Raw genomic sequence first — 14,680 nt, forward strand, 5'->3', positions numbered from 1 at the left:
AAAGAAAGAAAGAATATGCATGACAGAAATGCCCGAAGAGCAGGGGCAGGAGGAGAGGGTGAGACTCTCCATGTTGGCATCCGAGAGTTTAGACATGTGGTGGGCATGGAGGAATGGGCCTACAAATTAGAACCGGTAGAGAAGGGGCACTGTGGTGCACGCCTGTGATCCCAGCATGTGGAGAGTCAGAAACAGGTGGATCTCTGTGAGTTCAAGGACAGCCAGGGCTACACAGAGAAACCTTGTCTCAGAAAACAAACAAACAAACCAAACCCAAACAAAAAGTGATGGGGGGCTGTATGCAGCTCAGTAGTAGAGCGGCTGCCTAGCACGAGAGGGATCCAGATCAAAACACACAGTGTTGCAAGAGAAAAAGACGTATTAAGTATAAATAAATTCCATATCAGGAGAGTTAAAGACACACACACAACACCCCAAATCTAACAAAGGTTGAAAGCTGTAACGTGTAAGATGAAAAACACCACACTGATTAAACACTGTAAAGCCCAGTAAATTCAAACATCAACAATAGAAAGTGCTGAAGCAGAGCAAAGGTAACAGGAGCTTTAGTGCGCTGTACAGCAGGCTCAGCTCAAGCCATCACAGAAATAAGGAAGTGAAGCAGGCAGACACCTGAGAACAAAGCCAGGCCTAAGAACCACGGAGACCACTGCATTAGCGCACAGGAACCCACCCAACAAGCCGTGCCCTGTCCCCAGCTGTCCTGCACAAGGCTCCTTCTCTAAGAGGGCAAGGAGCCCACAGGTCTGTAACTGCACACAGCGAGCAACAACCGCTCTTGATGGGCTCTTCTGTGGAGAAACACACAGCTATAGCCCAGCAGTAATGCGGACTCCCTCTCCAACATGCATTAACACACTGCTGTCTTTCTATGTGCTCCCACATCCTCCCAGCATGACTCTGTCCACTGGGGAGAAAGGGCATTTTCTTTTGTTCCCCACGTTCCAAGTGTCTGCCTGAGCCCTGGAGCTGGCTCCTGCAAGCTGTCTGGGCACCTCTGACTGGGAAGTATACTGAAAAGGCTTGGGAGCAGGCCCTGCCCATGTCCAGCTCTACACAACTTTAATCGCCCCAGCTCTACAAGCAGTGAAATTTTCAGCCAACTGCTGCTCTTCTTCGTGAGCACTGTTATTTCTCCTGGCACTGAGAAGGGGAAGTGGACACAGCGCCCCACCCCTATCCAAGAAGCCATTTGCACTTGCTGCCTGCCTGGAAGGGGATGTTTTCTCCAAGGGAGTAGTACTGGGTGCCTCAACCACACCCTCCAAATACAGGCACATATTCAGAATATTGGAGAACAACAAAAAGACAAAAAAACTTCCCCACGTGTGTTTTTTGTTAGTTTTTATCTTATTTCCTTTCCTGCATTTTTCGTTGAGACAGATGAAACAAATATAACATTGGATTGGTAGCAAGGTGGGAAGAATCCAGAAGGAGTTGGGGAAAAAGAAAATATGATTAAAATATATTTATGGGGGGAAAAAGGGGCTGTCAGGCAGTGTAGAGAGTGCTGGGAAGATGGTTTAGCAGTTAAGAGCACTTAGTTCCTCTTGCAGAGACACAGGTTTGACTCCCAGCCCTCACACAGTGCCTCACCACCACGCGTACACAACTCTGGCTCCAGGAGCTCCAACACTCTCTCTGACTTCTGCAGGCAGCAGCCACTCATGGAAAATACAAACACACCTATACATACAGGCAAAAACCCAAACATACAGGTTCTTAAAAAGTTAGGAACAGTGATGCACACTTTTAATCTCAGCTGTCAAAGGCAGGTGGATCTCAGCATTCAAGGCCAGCCTCGTCTATATAATGAGCTCCAGGACAGCCGGGCTACAAACTCTGCCTCAAAAAAACCAAACCAAACAAACAGAAAAGGAGGGTTGTTATATTTTGACAGAATTTCACTTAACATTAAAAGCAACTATGACTCAGGAGGCAGAGGCAGGTGGATTGCTGTGAGTTTGAGGCCAGCTGGTCTACAAAGTGAGTCTAGGACAGCCAAGGCTACACAGAGAAACGCTGTTTCAAAAAACCAAAATAAATAAGTAAATAAAATAAATGCAACCATGAAGCCGGGTATGATAGCACACGCCTTTAATCCCAGCACTGGGGAAGGCAGAGAGAGGTGTGTATCTGAGCTGAGGCCAGCCTTTTCTACATAGAGCCCAGGACAGCCAGGGCTACACAGAGAAACCCTGTCTCTGGGCTGGGGGAGAACTGAGCGAGCCAACACTGATGCTTCCTTTACGCCCTCCAGCAAAGCCTTTTAACGTCCCCATAGAGTAACTGCCTATATCTCAGAATTTACTCCTAAATACCTCGTGTACTTCCTATTTTGCTACTATGATTTTTCTTTTCTTTCTTTGCACATAGAGTTTCTCTGTGTAACAGCCCTGGTTATCCTAGAACTCACTCTGTAGGCCAGGCTGGCATCAAGCTCACAGAGGATGGCTACAAATGATATTTTTAAAATTACATTTTGTGATAATATTTAAGGTGTTTGCTACCACTAAATGGTATTTTAAAACTACATTTTGCAACTAGTTTTGTTGGTGAGTTAAAACTGGCCATATTTTAAATGTTTATTTAATCTGTATGTTTATGTGTGTACATGTTTGTGTCAGAAGACATCATTTTAGGAATTCGTTTGGGGTAGAGTCTGTTTCTACTGCTGGCCTGTGAGCTTCTGGGTGATTTGATTCTCCTGTCTCCACCTTCCATATTTATTTAATTTAATTTAATTTTGGGGGGTTTTCCGAGACAGGGTTTCTCTGTGTAGCCTTGGCTGTCCTAGGCTTGATTTGTAGACCAGGCTGGCCTTGAACTCACAGAGATCCACCTGCTTCTGCCTCTTGAGTGCTGGGATTGAAGGCGTGTGCCACCACGCCCAGCTCACCTTCATATTTATAGGAGTGCTGGGAATGCAGACTAACTACTTCCTGCTTGCACTTTAACCCACTGAGCCATCTTCCAACTCAACTGACAATTGTGTTTTGATTTTAAGCTAACTAAACTCGTAATTTCTTCTATGTGTATTCTAGGACATTCTATCATATGCAAACAAGTCCCAGAGATATATCGTCAAAAGGTTACAAAATGCATATAGGATGGCTGCACTACATAACAGCAGACTGATATTTAGGAGGAACGTGTGTCATAGCTTCTGAATCCTCTGCCTGCATGTACACCTGCACACCAGAAGAGGGCATCAGATCCCAGTGTAGATGGTTGTGGGGCATGGCGTGGTTACCGGGAATTGAACTCAGGACCTCTGGGAAGAGCTCATAGAGTCCCTAACCACTGAGCCACCTCTCCAGCCCACAGCTTCTTGATGTTCTTATAGCTGGTGTTATGTGTGATGGACGGCAGCACTTTCAATGGGGAATAACAGTGGAGCTTTGATAAAATACAGTCACTGCAAAGGACTCCAGAGCCCACAGATCCCTAGCTGGAAAAGACACAGCGTGCCATTTGTGGTGCACTTTACTCTCAGCAAATGGCCAGAAAGTAACTAGTGGTGAACTAAGAAGAAAGTGACTATAAAGCCAATTAGGAGATGGTTCCTGCTGATGCAGGACAGAGAGCCTTCCAGTGTATCTCCTACTAGCAAAACCCAGAATCCAAAGTAGATCCACGCCTGGAAAGTGCTGCCAGCTGTTTGAAGAACACCTCCCTCTGTGCCCCAAGTCCTGCCTGTGCTATGACTTGGGAAGGAGCCACCCCTACTGCTGCTCACAGTCGTGACTATGGGCACTTTACCCTTATGGGGTCTAAGATGCCAAAATAAGTGACTGGGGCCAGACACTAAAAGATGCAGGTACTGGCAAGTGCTTCCCACTGTGATTTGACAAGCATTTCGATGTAATTGTGGGTACTCAGATTTAATTCAAATAGGAAAATTCACTACATTCCCAGCAATTCAGTCTTGAAGAGTAAACCTGGCGACTACTTCTAAGTACTGTTACTTAGATTTTGAAAACCAAATCACATATGGGAGAACATGGAAGAAAAGCAGCGGTGCAGTGGCACTGTGGTGCAGTGGTGCAGCGGTGCTGTGGCGCTGTGGTGCAGTGGTGCAGCAGTGCTGTGGCGCAGTGGCACTGTGGTGCAGTGGTGCAGCAGTGCTGTGGCGCAGTTGCGCTGTGGTGCAGCGGTGCAGTGGCACTGTGGTGCAGCAGTGCTGTGGTGCAGTGGCACTGTGGTGCAGTGGTGCAGCAGTGCTGTGGCGCTGTGGTGCAGTGGTGCAGCAGTGCTGTGGTGCAGTGGCACTGTGGTGCAGTGGTGCAGCAGTGCTGTGGCGCAGTGGCACTGTGGTGCAGTGGTGCAGCGCTTATCCAGCCCAGGCAGCGCCCTAGCTTCATCCGAGCTCCAAAACCACCCCATGCCCCTAAATCATGGCCAACAGAGGGTGTTAACAGGCCAGTGGAGATGTAGCAAGGAGACTAGGCAGGCGCTGTCTTTCCTGGAGCACTGGGGACTTCCTCACCTGCCTGTGTGCCCACTGCCCATGACCAACTATGTGCCCAATGGGGACAGTGTCCCACACTAACCCTAACACTCAAGAGGCAGAGCAGAAAAACTGTGACTTTGAAATCTTGATAAAAAGCAAAAGACAGAAGATAAACACTGCTAAGCACAGTGGGTTATCAGAGCACTTGGGAGGCAGAGGAAGAAAGATCACCAGCCTGGTCTGCAAAGTGAGTTCTGGTCCAGCCAGGGGAACATAGACACTGGCAGAAAGAAAAGAAAAGAAAGAAAGAAAAAAAAAAAAAAAAAAAAAAAGAGAGAGAGAGAGAGAGAGAGAGAAGGGAGAAAAGAGAAGAGAAAGAAAAATGACGGTGCCTATTTCCCTACCCAAATCCCATCACAAAAACCCATTCTCCCTCCCACAAAGCTAACTTTGCCAGAAGCACCTGTGAGCTCAGTCAAGTTTTCTGCTGAGGAGTTACTGAATGAGGGTGTGGTCTAAATCTACTTTGGGACGTATTAGAACTGGAACAAGCAGTTAAGAAAGCTACCAGGTCTTATCTGACAGCACCAGGCGTTGATAAAAACCGACTGACTACTCAATACCTTTACTAATGCTGAACTCTAGTCTATTTCTAGTATTTCACCTTTCCTCTGCTGTCCTGGTGGAAGTGCCTGCGGCACATCCTGAGGCTGAAGGCGCAGGCTCCAGTCTGTCCTATGGAAAGCTTCCTGCGCTGCTGCTCACAGCACTCAGTCTACGGGAACGGCACAGAACCCCAAGCTGGCGGCAGCTCTCAGTCAGGCCCTCTTACACCACCAGCACCGACAAGTCTCCCAGGTAAGCCTCGTGCTGCAGCCAGCTACTCAGCTCAGGACAACCGGAGAGCTGCTTACTCCTTTCAGAAGGCAGCAAAGCAATCCACACTCACCCACATATAGCAAGATGTCATATGCCAGGGAGTGAAACCTTGTGGTTTCTGGGCAAAGTGTATCCTCCCCACCCCCATCCTGCATCTGCCAACCTCCACTTAATCTCAGATAAAAACAGAAACAAAAACAAAAAAGTCAAAACTGTGCATTCTTTCCCTGGATACAGAATGTTTCCTAAAACAGAGACCCGTAGGGCATGAAGAGTAAAACCTAACTGAAGCCCAAGGAACAACATTTCTGAATCTTGTCTGGAGTCTGAATCTGGAGAAATGATGTGGGCAAAATTAAGGGCCCCAAACAGGGAGCAATGCTATCCACTAGCAGGCACCTGGTACCACGCGGGGCATCGTTCACCATGACAACCAGGGAGGGCAAGTGATATATAGGATCCTCCCCAGCACAAAGAAAAGTAACCACAGCAGGCGGCGGCGGTGCTGGAGCCTGTGTGCGGCCACTACACTCCTCCCTGATCTGTCAGGCTGCCTCTCCTTTTAGGCTCTAAGGTAGCACATTCCCAGAACTACAGCCCTTGACGCACTAAGCTTGAACGGTGACACTCTAAGAGGGCCAAGCCTGCCACCGTTTTGTTCTACTCTGCTTGTTACAAAAGCTATGCACCCAGTCCCTAATGCCCCCAACCAAGGCTGTCCTACTGACAACGGTGCAAAGGGCAAGTGTGCAGGATTACATCTCAGCTCAAATCCTCTCTTTGGGACAATAAAGCACGATAAAAAATAAACTGAACAAAATTGAATAGGATAAAACTAACAGAAGGAAAAAGAGCCAAAGAGCACATGAAGCATACAGGGATGGAGAAACATACAGAAGTCCATAAGAACACAACACTAGAGGCCACAAAACATATGCAAAAGATCTGAAAGGAAAAAAAAAAAAGAAGAAAAGGAAAATAAATACAGGGAACCTCTAAACTGACCGAGTCACTTTGTGCTGGGCCAGCCTGGTCTACACAGTGAGTTCCAGGACAGCCTGGGCCACACAGAGAAATCTTGTCTGGGAAGTGGGATGGGTGGGAGTGATTTGTTTTGTATACCACAGATGCTCTGTTGGAGAAAGCTAATCTTTCCTTTCTGAGTGGCTAACAGCTGGTGATGGCTTCTGGCTTAGGGATGGTCACTGGACCTACTGCCCTCTCAGGGCTGAGACGCCATCTGGTTTACTTGGGCCCAGGTGCAGTCTCTGTGAATCCACATGGACGGCAGGCCTGTTGTGTTTGGAAGGCATGTGCGTAGGCCACCAGGAAGTTTTCATCTGCTCATGCCTCCTTTGGTTCTAAAACCCAGGATGGGACACAATGGACACATAGCTCCTGCCTTAGACTCTTTGTTATAGAAACATTGGCTTCTAGTAGAGGCACAATCAAACTGCTTCTGCTGAGGGAGAGCAACAAAACAACAAGCCAAAGGTTTCCCTTTTCCTGCTGGATGACAATAAAGGCTCTGTCATGGAAGGGGGGGCTGCAGGGGGGATGGCTCTCCTCCCTACTCCAACTACCATGGCACCATGGAGGCTTCTGCTAAAACAAGACTCTCAGAGCATGAGGTATGGCCATTTTTCAGATACAAAGCATCACAAGCAGGCCCCTATCCTAGGAGACGGGGCTGTGGCTTCATGGTCTTGAAAGCCTCAAGTGAGAGCCCCTGCAAACTCTTTTAGAAGGCCCCAGACCTCTAGAGGTGAGACTGATTCATCACTAGCCTCAGCCCCCCAGGCCCTCCAGTGTCGGTGTACAAAACCGAGAACAGTGACTTAGTTGGGAGGGTCAGAGAAGTCACGCTCAAACTCCCACCCAAGAGCAACTGGAGCGACAGAGGATTTGCACGTGACCCGGAAGAGGACAGCAACAGGAAGCACATGGTGTGACATGCAGCGCCGCCAGGGGCACTTCCCACCACAGTGGACGTGTTCATTTTCAGACGTAGGCAAAATCCGGATTCCAACGACACTGTCATCTAATGGGAAGCTAAGAACAGTAGATCTTAACAGGACCTGTTAAGATTATGCTGCCTTCTCTTGGGCGAGGTCTTCCGTATCTGAAAGCCACGAGATGGTAGATGTTTAACCCAATGGACCTTACCTCCTCCCTGCATCATTTTGTAGATCTTGCTCTCAATGTGGAGCTGAGGATGTTTGGTTTTGACACATTCAAGCTTGATGGCAACTTCTTCTCCTGCAGCAATGTCCGTACCTTGGCAAATAAAGAAAATTACATGTATTTTGCTGTGTCTGGCTGACCAACACAGAAAGCTATCCTTAGTCCAAAAATATATAGGAAAATCTATTTGGCATTCCACCTTCCACTTTCACCTGAACCCACTGCACTCACAAGTCAGTCAGCGGAGGTGTAGACTCCGCTCTTTCTACACACTCAGGGCACAGCACGGGAGAGTAACAGGGCGTTTCTCTGTGACAGCTGGACAAGCCATGGGGAGTATGCTCAAGTCTCCCCTACTCTCCCTCCTCAACATCTCAGGGCAGACAGGCTTGACATCGACCCACACATCTCCTCTCTCAGGAGCAGCTCTCAAATGGACACAATCCCCTCACAGCTGCAGGAGCCATCCCCAACCAGCCTACCACAGGCCTAGCAGAGATCCTTACCCCTTTATAGCTCAGGCTGGCCTTGAACTCAGAGACCTGCCTACCTCTGTCTCTCAAATGCTAGGACTAAAGCCAAGGGCCACCCTCACCCCACTGGGGACAAAGACCAGAATGGACTCTCTTCCTAAGCCTGGCCAGCTCTGCAGCACAAACAGGGTGCACAGTTTTTGTTAGTTTGTGACAAACGCTGTGATGACCAGAGCCTAGGAGTTTGGAGGCAGAAAGACAGTCCCCTGTATAAAGGTCCTTTTCATACTTTACTCCAAGCTGCTTGGGACCTAATGACAACAGCCTGCTGCACAAGGCCCTCCGCCCTGACAGGCTGCTTTTAAGCAGAAAGCAATGCCATACTTCCAGGACTGTGGTTATTTGAACAAAATCAGCCTGGCTTTCTACAGAGCCTGACACAGCCACACATGAGCACGGTATGCGTTGGGCAGACAAGCTGTGGACTGCGCAGCCTGGCCAGCTCTTAGTGACTCAGTTTCTCTTGTCAACTAAGAGGGACCAGGGAGCTGAGGAAACAAGTGGTGAATGAGTCGCTCGGGTGGAAAGCGGAGAGACAGCCTAACCAGCACACTGTCTCTAATACCACCCAAAACCGTGCAGACACGCTGCTCCCAGAACATGTGGCCCAAAGCCAACCTCCAATGCCGCAAATCCCCAAGAACAATCAGACCCAGTAGTCGCCATTGAACAGTCCAGGGTTAAGAACTTTACTTACTATTCCACAAAAACTCTTTGGGACACTGGCAATAAGAGGCAATATATCCTATTTTGTTGCCTACAGGGAGCGAAAGCTATCCATTTACACAAGAAGTGACTAGAATGTACTTACAGATGAAAAATGACCTGAGCTCCTTTAAGGACCTGGACTCTGAGCTGAACTTGCTGGCCAGGATGAATGGTGACTCACTTCACCAGTTACGTCAGAGACTCCCAGCACCCGAAAGCAGTAGTCGCAGGGACAGCATACCACCACTGCCAGTTGGCAGGTCCACGGGGACAGGACAGGCCGGGGCCGGCCAGCCTGCAGACCAGGGCCTTCAGGGAGGTGCTCTCCACCCCCACTAGCTTCACTCTTCTGTGCCTCCTGTAGCTCACACCTTCACCACCACCCTGCAACACGGCGACACTCTAAGCCTTGGGAACAAATGACCACTAGCACAACGCTAGCATATGATGTAAACTACACTGTTTCTTTCTTTTCTTTTTTTCAAGACAGGGGTTCTCTGTATAGCCCTGGCTGTCCTTGGAACTTGTTGTGTAGACCAGACTGTCCTTGAACTCAGAGATCCGCCTGCCTCTGCCTCCTGAGTGCTGGGATTAAAGGTGTGTGCCACCACTGCCCTGCTGAATTACATCTTTTCATAGAGCCAGTGCCAAGTACTGTATCAAGAAAAGAGCTGCCGGGAATGGTGGCACACGCCTTTAATCCCACTACTCAGAAGGCAGAGGAAGATAGATCTGTGAGTTCGAAGCCAGCCTGGTTTACAAAGAGTCCAGGACAGCCAAGGATACACAGAGAAACCCTGTCTTGGAAAAAGAAAGAAAAGAAAAGGATGGAAGGGGAGAGGGAGAAGCCTGTAGGACCTATTAAGAGGGTTGCAGTGAGTCAGCAGGAGAGCCATCTGGACACAGGATATGCAAACAAGAGGAAAAGGCCTACTCCGGAGACCTCCTCATTTGTGTAAAAGACTAAGCAGCTCCAAGTTACAGGTGCCGAGGAGAGACTCACTGATATGTAGCCGTGTAGTTCTGTCCCCTCGCCCAGCAGGCTGCACGGGCTGAGCCCCACTAGCATGCTGTCGGTCCAGACACAAGACGACTAGGAATCTGGTAGCAACTTAGCACTACTACAAAGGCTGACGTTATCGGGGGCTGAAGAGATGGCCCAGCGTTAAGAGCACCGCTGCTCCTCCAGGGGTCCTGAGTTTAATTCCCAGCAACCACATGGTGGCTCACAACCATCTATAATGTGATCTGATGCCCTCTTCTGGCATACAGGTGCACATGCAGAGAGAGCATTCATAAATAAAAAACAAAACAAAAAAGGAAAAAGGGAGATTTATTCAATGTAGTCATATTGGGCAGAACAACAAAGAGAAATCCAGTGACCCCCTGAGCCCCCAACCACCTGGGCACTGACTTGAGGCTCAAACATGCTGAGCATGCTAGGCTCAGGCTGGACCCTCCCGGAACTTCAAACACAGGGCGAAAAGTAGTATAACTAAGCAGACCTGTCAAGTGTGGTCCCACCCTATGGTCTCTTTCAGATCTGTCCAGAAGGGTAGTCATCTAAGCCGGCAGAACTGTATGAAATCTTTCTGGACATCAAGTTCCTCTTTGACTTCAGCCTTGACTTTCCTCCAACACAGGTGAATTTAATTCTTTGGTGTCTAGCTCAGCAGATAACACACTAACTACCCAAGCAGGAGTACCAGAGTTTGGGTTCCCAGCACCCATGCAGCCAGGTGGCTGTGCCGTCCTACTTGTACCCCACACGCAGAAAGCACAGACTGGATCTCTGGAGCAAGCTGGTTAGCTAGACTAGCCAAACTGTGGAGTTCTGGTTTCAAATGAGAGACCTTGCCTCAATATAGAAAGTGGAGCACGCCTTTAATCCCAGCACTTGGGAGGCAGAGGCAGGTGGATCTCGGTGAGTTCAAGGCCAGCCTGGTCTACAAAGTGAGTCCAGGACAGCCAAGATAACACAGAGAAACCCTGTCTTGAAAAACCAACCAACCAACCAACCAAAGTATATATATAAAGCAGAGAGAGAGATGTCAGTTTCTGGCCTCCACATGTACGCATGTTCCTGTGTACACATGCACTCATATGTAAACACACATACATGCGCAATTTTTTAAAAAGACATTTTTCCTGTTGAAGGTCACAGTGACATTGGAAGTACCCACTCTCGTGGCCCAACAGTGTTCAGAAGCCCTTCAAGGTTGTGAGAAGAAAAATTAGATGAAGATATTACTAAGGTTTTAGATCCCAGGGGATTTTAAGCACATCATAAAATCTGACTGCACTGCCCATCAAGAGGTGGGCAGCTGAGGTGCAGAGAAACTGGAATGGAATGGGCAGGGCACAAACGTAAAACAGTGGGCATGAAACCTACAGTTTACCAGTCACAACCTCAGACTGAGCCACTTGCTTCTAGAGGATGAAAGCAGCTGCCAAAACAGTAGGTAATGCTTGTCCTGCCTCTTGTGCACCTAGTACTTTGTAGGCTGGGCTTACAGTGTGGAGCTGAACAGACCTTAGCCTACCATATCACCCCCGACAACCTGGACCCCAACCTAGGCCACCCAACCGGCCCTTCCCTGTTCTGGGCTGGCAACAAAGTCACACCACAGTAAAAGCTCTGTGTGAAATGCTATCCAGTAGGAAACAGAGCGATGTCTCAGCAGTTAAGAGCACTGGACACATAGTAACAGTCTCTAACTCCAGTTCCAGAGGATCCCGCCCTCTTTTGGCCCCAAAGGGTACTGCATACACACAGCAGGCAGATAAAATGCCCATTCATATAAAATTTAAAAAGAAAAAGGAAAGTTATCAAGAGGCACAGTACTAGCAAAAGCAAAAGGGTTTTTTTACTGGTGTCCAACGCCTCAAAAACATCAGTTCCAGAGCAACAAATGCCGGGGAAGGGCCCGTGCGTGTGGAGAGGCTGCCTAAATCAGCAAATCCTCATCCTGTCCAGGGGTCATCTACAGGTGTGTGGGCAGCGACACACTTGACACCTGATAGCTTAGACAGCCTTAGACTGAGAGTGGGCAACCCAGAAATGAGACTCATGCTGCTGCTGCTGCCCTCTCAAGAGGGAGTTCTGGAGAAGACAGGAGTGATGACCTGGCGGAGCACTCAAGTCCCGCACAGCAGCCCACAGGGAAGCCACAAGCACAGGCTTCACGACTTAGGACCACAAACAGTTCTATATGTTTCTATGCAAAAAATATCTCTGAAAGAAACCTAAAACCAGGAGAACGCCACTGGAAGAATAGAGTGCTTTATGAAGAATACCAAAGCGGGATGGTCAGGAAATGTTTTCAGTGACACTTGCACACTGGCTTCAAGATGAGGACCCAACGCTACTCATGCTCCCTGCTGGGATGGATAAGCCAACCCATCCCATTGTCTTCAGGTCATCTTCTCCAAACCTCCCTTGGACCTGCCTTTCTAAATCTTACTGTAAGTCGCTGACTTCATGTTTCAGTTCCCCAAGGTGGACAGAAGGCCACCAGCCAGGGCTACACAGTGAGAGCCTATCTTAAACAAAACCACCAAAAAACCCCACACACCATGGTAGGCAGGTAAGCTAGGGGCTCTAACCCTAGAATCCCAGTGTCCACTTGGAACACAACAGAGGACTCATCAAAATAGAACCTTCTGGAAAGGTTAGCTCATGTGATCAAATGCTGTGACCGTCTCTGCCCCAGGCCGGTCACCCACATCCCTGTAGAAGACCCTGAGCAGGATGTGTCTGTGCTGGGTCAGGACAGTCTCTCAGCCCTCAGTCCTTTCCCTGTCCTACTGCTCTGCTGGAGATGATTTTTTTTAAGGGATGTGACTGAGTGAGCCGCATGCTCAGACAGCGCTTGCACTCTCCTGGAGAAAGGTTTACATCTCTGAATGACATGTGACCACCATACCACAATTTGGTTGTTAGAGTCAATCTTCAGAAAGTACAAAACCTTTTGGCAAGATCTCAGGGAACAAAACGTTTCAAAATGCCTATTTTCTGATGCCCACGAAAGGGTGGCTAATGGATTGGTTTTCAGTATGGCTCCTATATCCTGAGGTTAAACTTCTGCCAAAATCTATTGTTCTATAAATAAGCCAAACAGCTCCAATTTATCCAGCACTTTGACTCCCAAACTCTGCCGAGAAGGCATCTGGCTGACTACTTGGTTATAAATATTTAAATAGGCAAACCTTTAGTATATTTTACTCCTCGGACCACTCTGGCAAGCAGCACAGGTCAAAGGCGCTGATGTGGCACATACACAGCAGGGTCACCCGGTGTGGTAAGCAGGCACCACAAACACTCGGGACGAGCTGCTCACCCCCCCACCGGCTGCTGAGGTCCTCCTCAGAGGAAGCCCGAAAGGCAAGGCCCAAAGCACTGCTGCTTCCCGACAGGGGCCAAGGCGGCGAGCGCTAGCCTCCAACCAGCACCACCGGAAAAGGCTCTGAGCTCTCAGGCCCGGGTCGGGTTTGGAATGACTTACAATTCCACTAAGAGACGCAAAGGGGGGAGGGGTGGCCTTTATTGTGAAGTCGCCAAGCTCGGCCACCCCGGCGGGGCCCGGGGCAGCGCAGTCCCGCCCGACAGCGGCCCCGAGCCACGACAACTTTCACACCACTTCTCCGCCCAGCCAACGCCTCCCCACCGACCACCGAGTCAGCGCGCAGGCCGGGAGGGTCCGCGCCGGGGCAGCGGGCTGGAGAGGCCGCCGCGGGGGGCGGGCAGGCCCGGGCGCCGACCCCCACCCGCCCGCGCCGCGTTCCGATTGTTCCGACAGTTCTGTCCCCCACGCACGCACGCACGCACGCACACCCCGGGGGCCGCGCCGGACCCTCGGCGGGGCGGAGCGTGGCCTTTGTTTACCGCGGTGACCTCAGGCGGGTGGGGTGGCGCGGCCGCGGGGGGGGAGCCCCACGCCCTCGGACACCGCGCCTCCGCCCGGGGCCCCCTCCCGGCCGTTGGAGCCGGGGCCCGGGCTCCCACCCCCGCCCCGCGCAGGCCCCGCCGGCGACCGCGCCCGCCCGCCGCCCCGCAGGGCCCCGGGGGCGCCGGGCCTCACCGAGATAGATGTCTCCGAAGGAGCCGCTGCCGATCTTGCGGCCCAGTCGGTACCTGTTCCCGACCCTCAGCTCCATGGCAGCGGTGCGGCTCGCTGCTGCCCGCCCGCCCGGCCGCTTCCTGGGTCTGCGCTCCGGGAGGCGGCGCCGCTGCTGCCGCTACTGCGGGTCCGGTCCGACTCCGCCCCCCTCACGGCCCCGCTTTCACCATCGCTTTCCGGTCGCCCCGTCGCTCTCAGCGCCTCAATACGGGGCGGATGGCACAGTCCGAGCGCCGCCGCCGCTGCTCCGGCCCCTGCCGGCCCCGCTCGCCGTCTCCCCGCCGCGGATGGACTCGGATCTTCCGGGCCTAAATCCCCCTTCAGCTGCCTAAAGGAGCCGCCGCCATCGCGCTGTGACGTCACTTCCCCTAGCAACCCACAGGGGCGGGGCCACGGCGCTCGGGGGCGGGGCCTGCCTGCCTGCCCGCCGGGTGGGTTGCGCAGTCGCTTCCTGGCCTGTTTTCCCCCAGTCCCGCTAGCCGTGGCTCCCGCAGGACGACCACGGCTGGCCTCTCTGGCCTTTCCATCTGTCTCCCGCAGAAATCCGAGGAAGCTAAAAACACACACGTGGTAGGGAACGCCTGTAATCCCAGCCCTTGGGAGGACGAGTCAAGAGGATCGTGAGTTCGAGACCAGCCTGAGCCACAGAGACGCTGCCTCTAAACACACCACACACACCAAAAGAAGCCCGGGAAAATGCCTCGAATGCTGTCCTTTGCAGATAGGGAAACAGGGCAGCCAGGGAGCTCCAGGCCTGGCTCTGGGGTCACAGGTAGACAGTT

At 50.9% G+C, this 14,680-nt stretch overlaps 1 protein-coding gene across 3 annotated transcripts in view; it reads right to left on the bottom strand.

Annotated features, from left to right (window-relative positions):
- Nucleotides 1-14,164, bottom strand: part of Csnk1d (casein kinase 1 delta) — a 33,174-nt gene extending 19,010 nt beyond the window's left edge. For 2 of the 3 annotated variants that reach the window (XM_051159253.1, XM_051159254.1), the window contains exons 1-2: nucleotides 13,860-14,162; nucleotides 7,520-7,630 (exon numbers count right to left, since the gene is read on the bottom strand). In XM_051159253.1, the coding sequence (XP_051015210.1) occupies nucleotides 7,520-7,630; nucleotides 13,860-13,935 (187 nt within the window). In that variant the 5' untranslated portion in view covers nucleotides 13,936-14,162. Of the gene's footprint in view, nucleotides 1-7,519; nucleotides 7,631-13,859 lie in introns of all 3 variants that reach the window. The other variant, XM_051159252.1, reaches the window with a different exon arrangement.
- Between the last annotated feature and the right edge of the window lie 516 nt (nucleotides 14,165-14,680).

This window comes from Acomys russatus, chromosome 16 (genome assembly GCF_903995435.1).
Source record: "Acomys russatus chromosome 16, mAcoRus1.1, whole genome shotgun sequence".
NCBI lineage: Eukaryota > Metazoa > Chordata > Mammalia > Rodentia > Muridae > Acomys > Acomys russatus.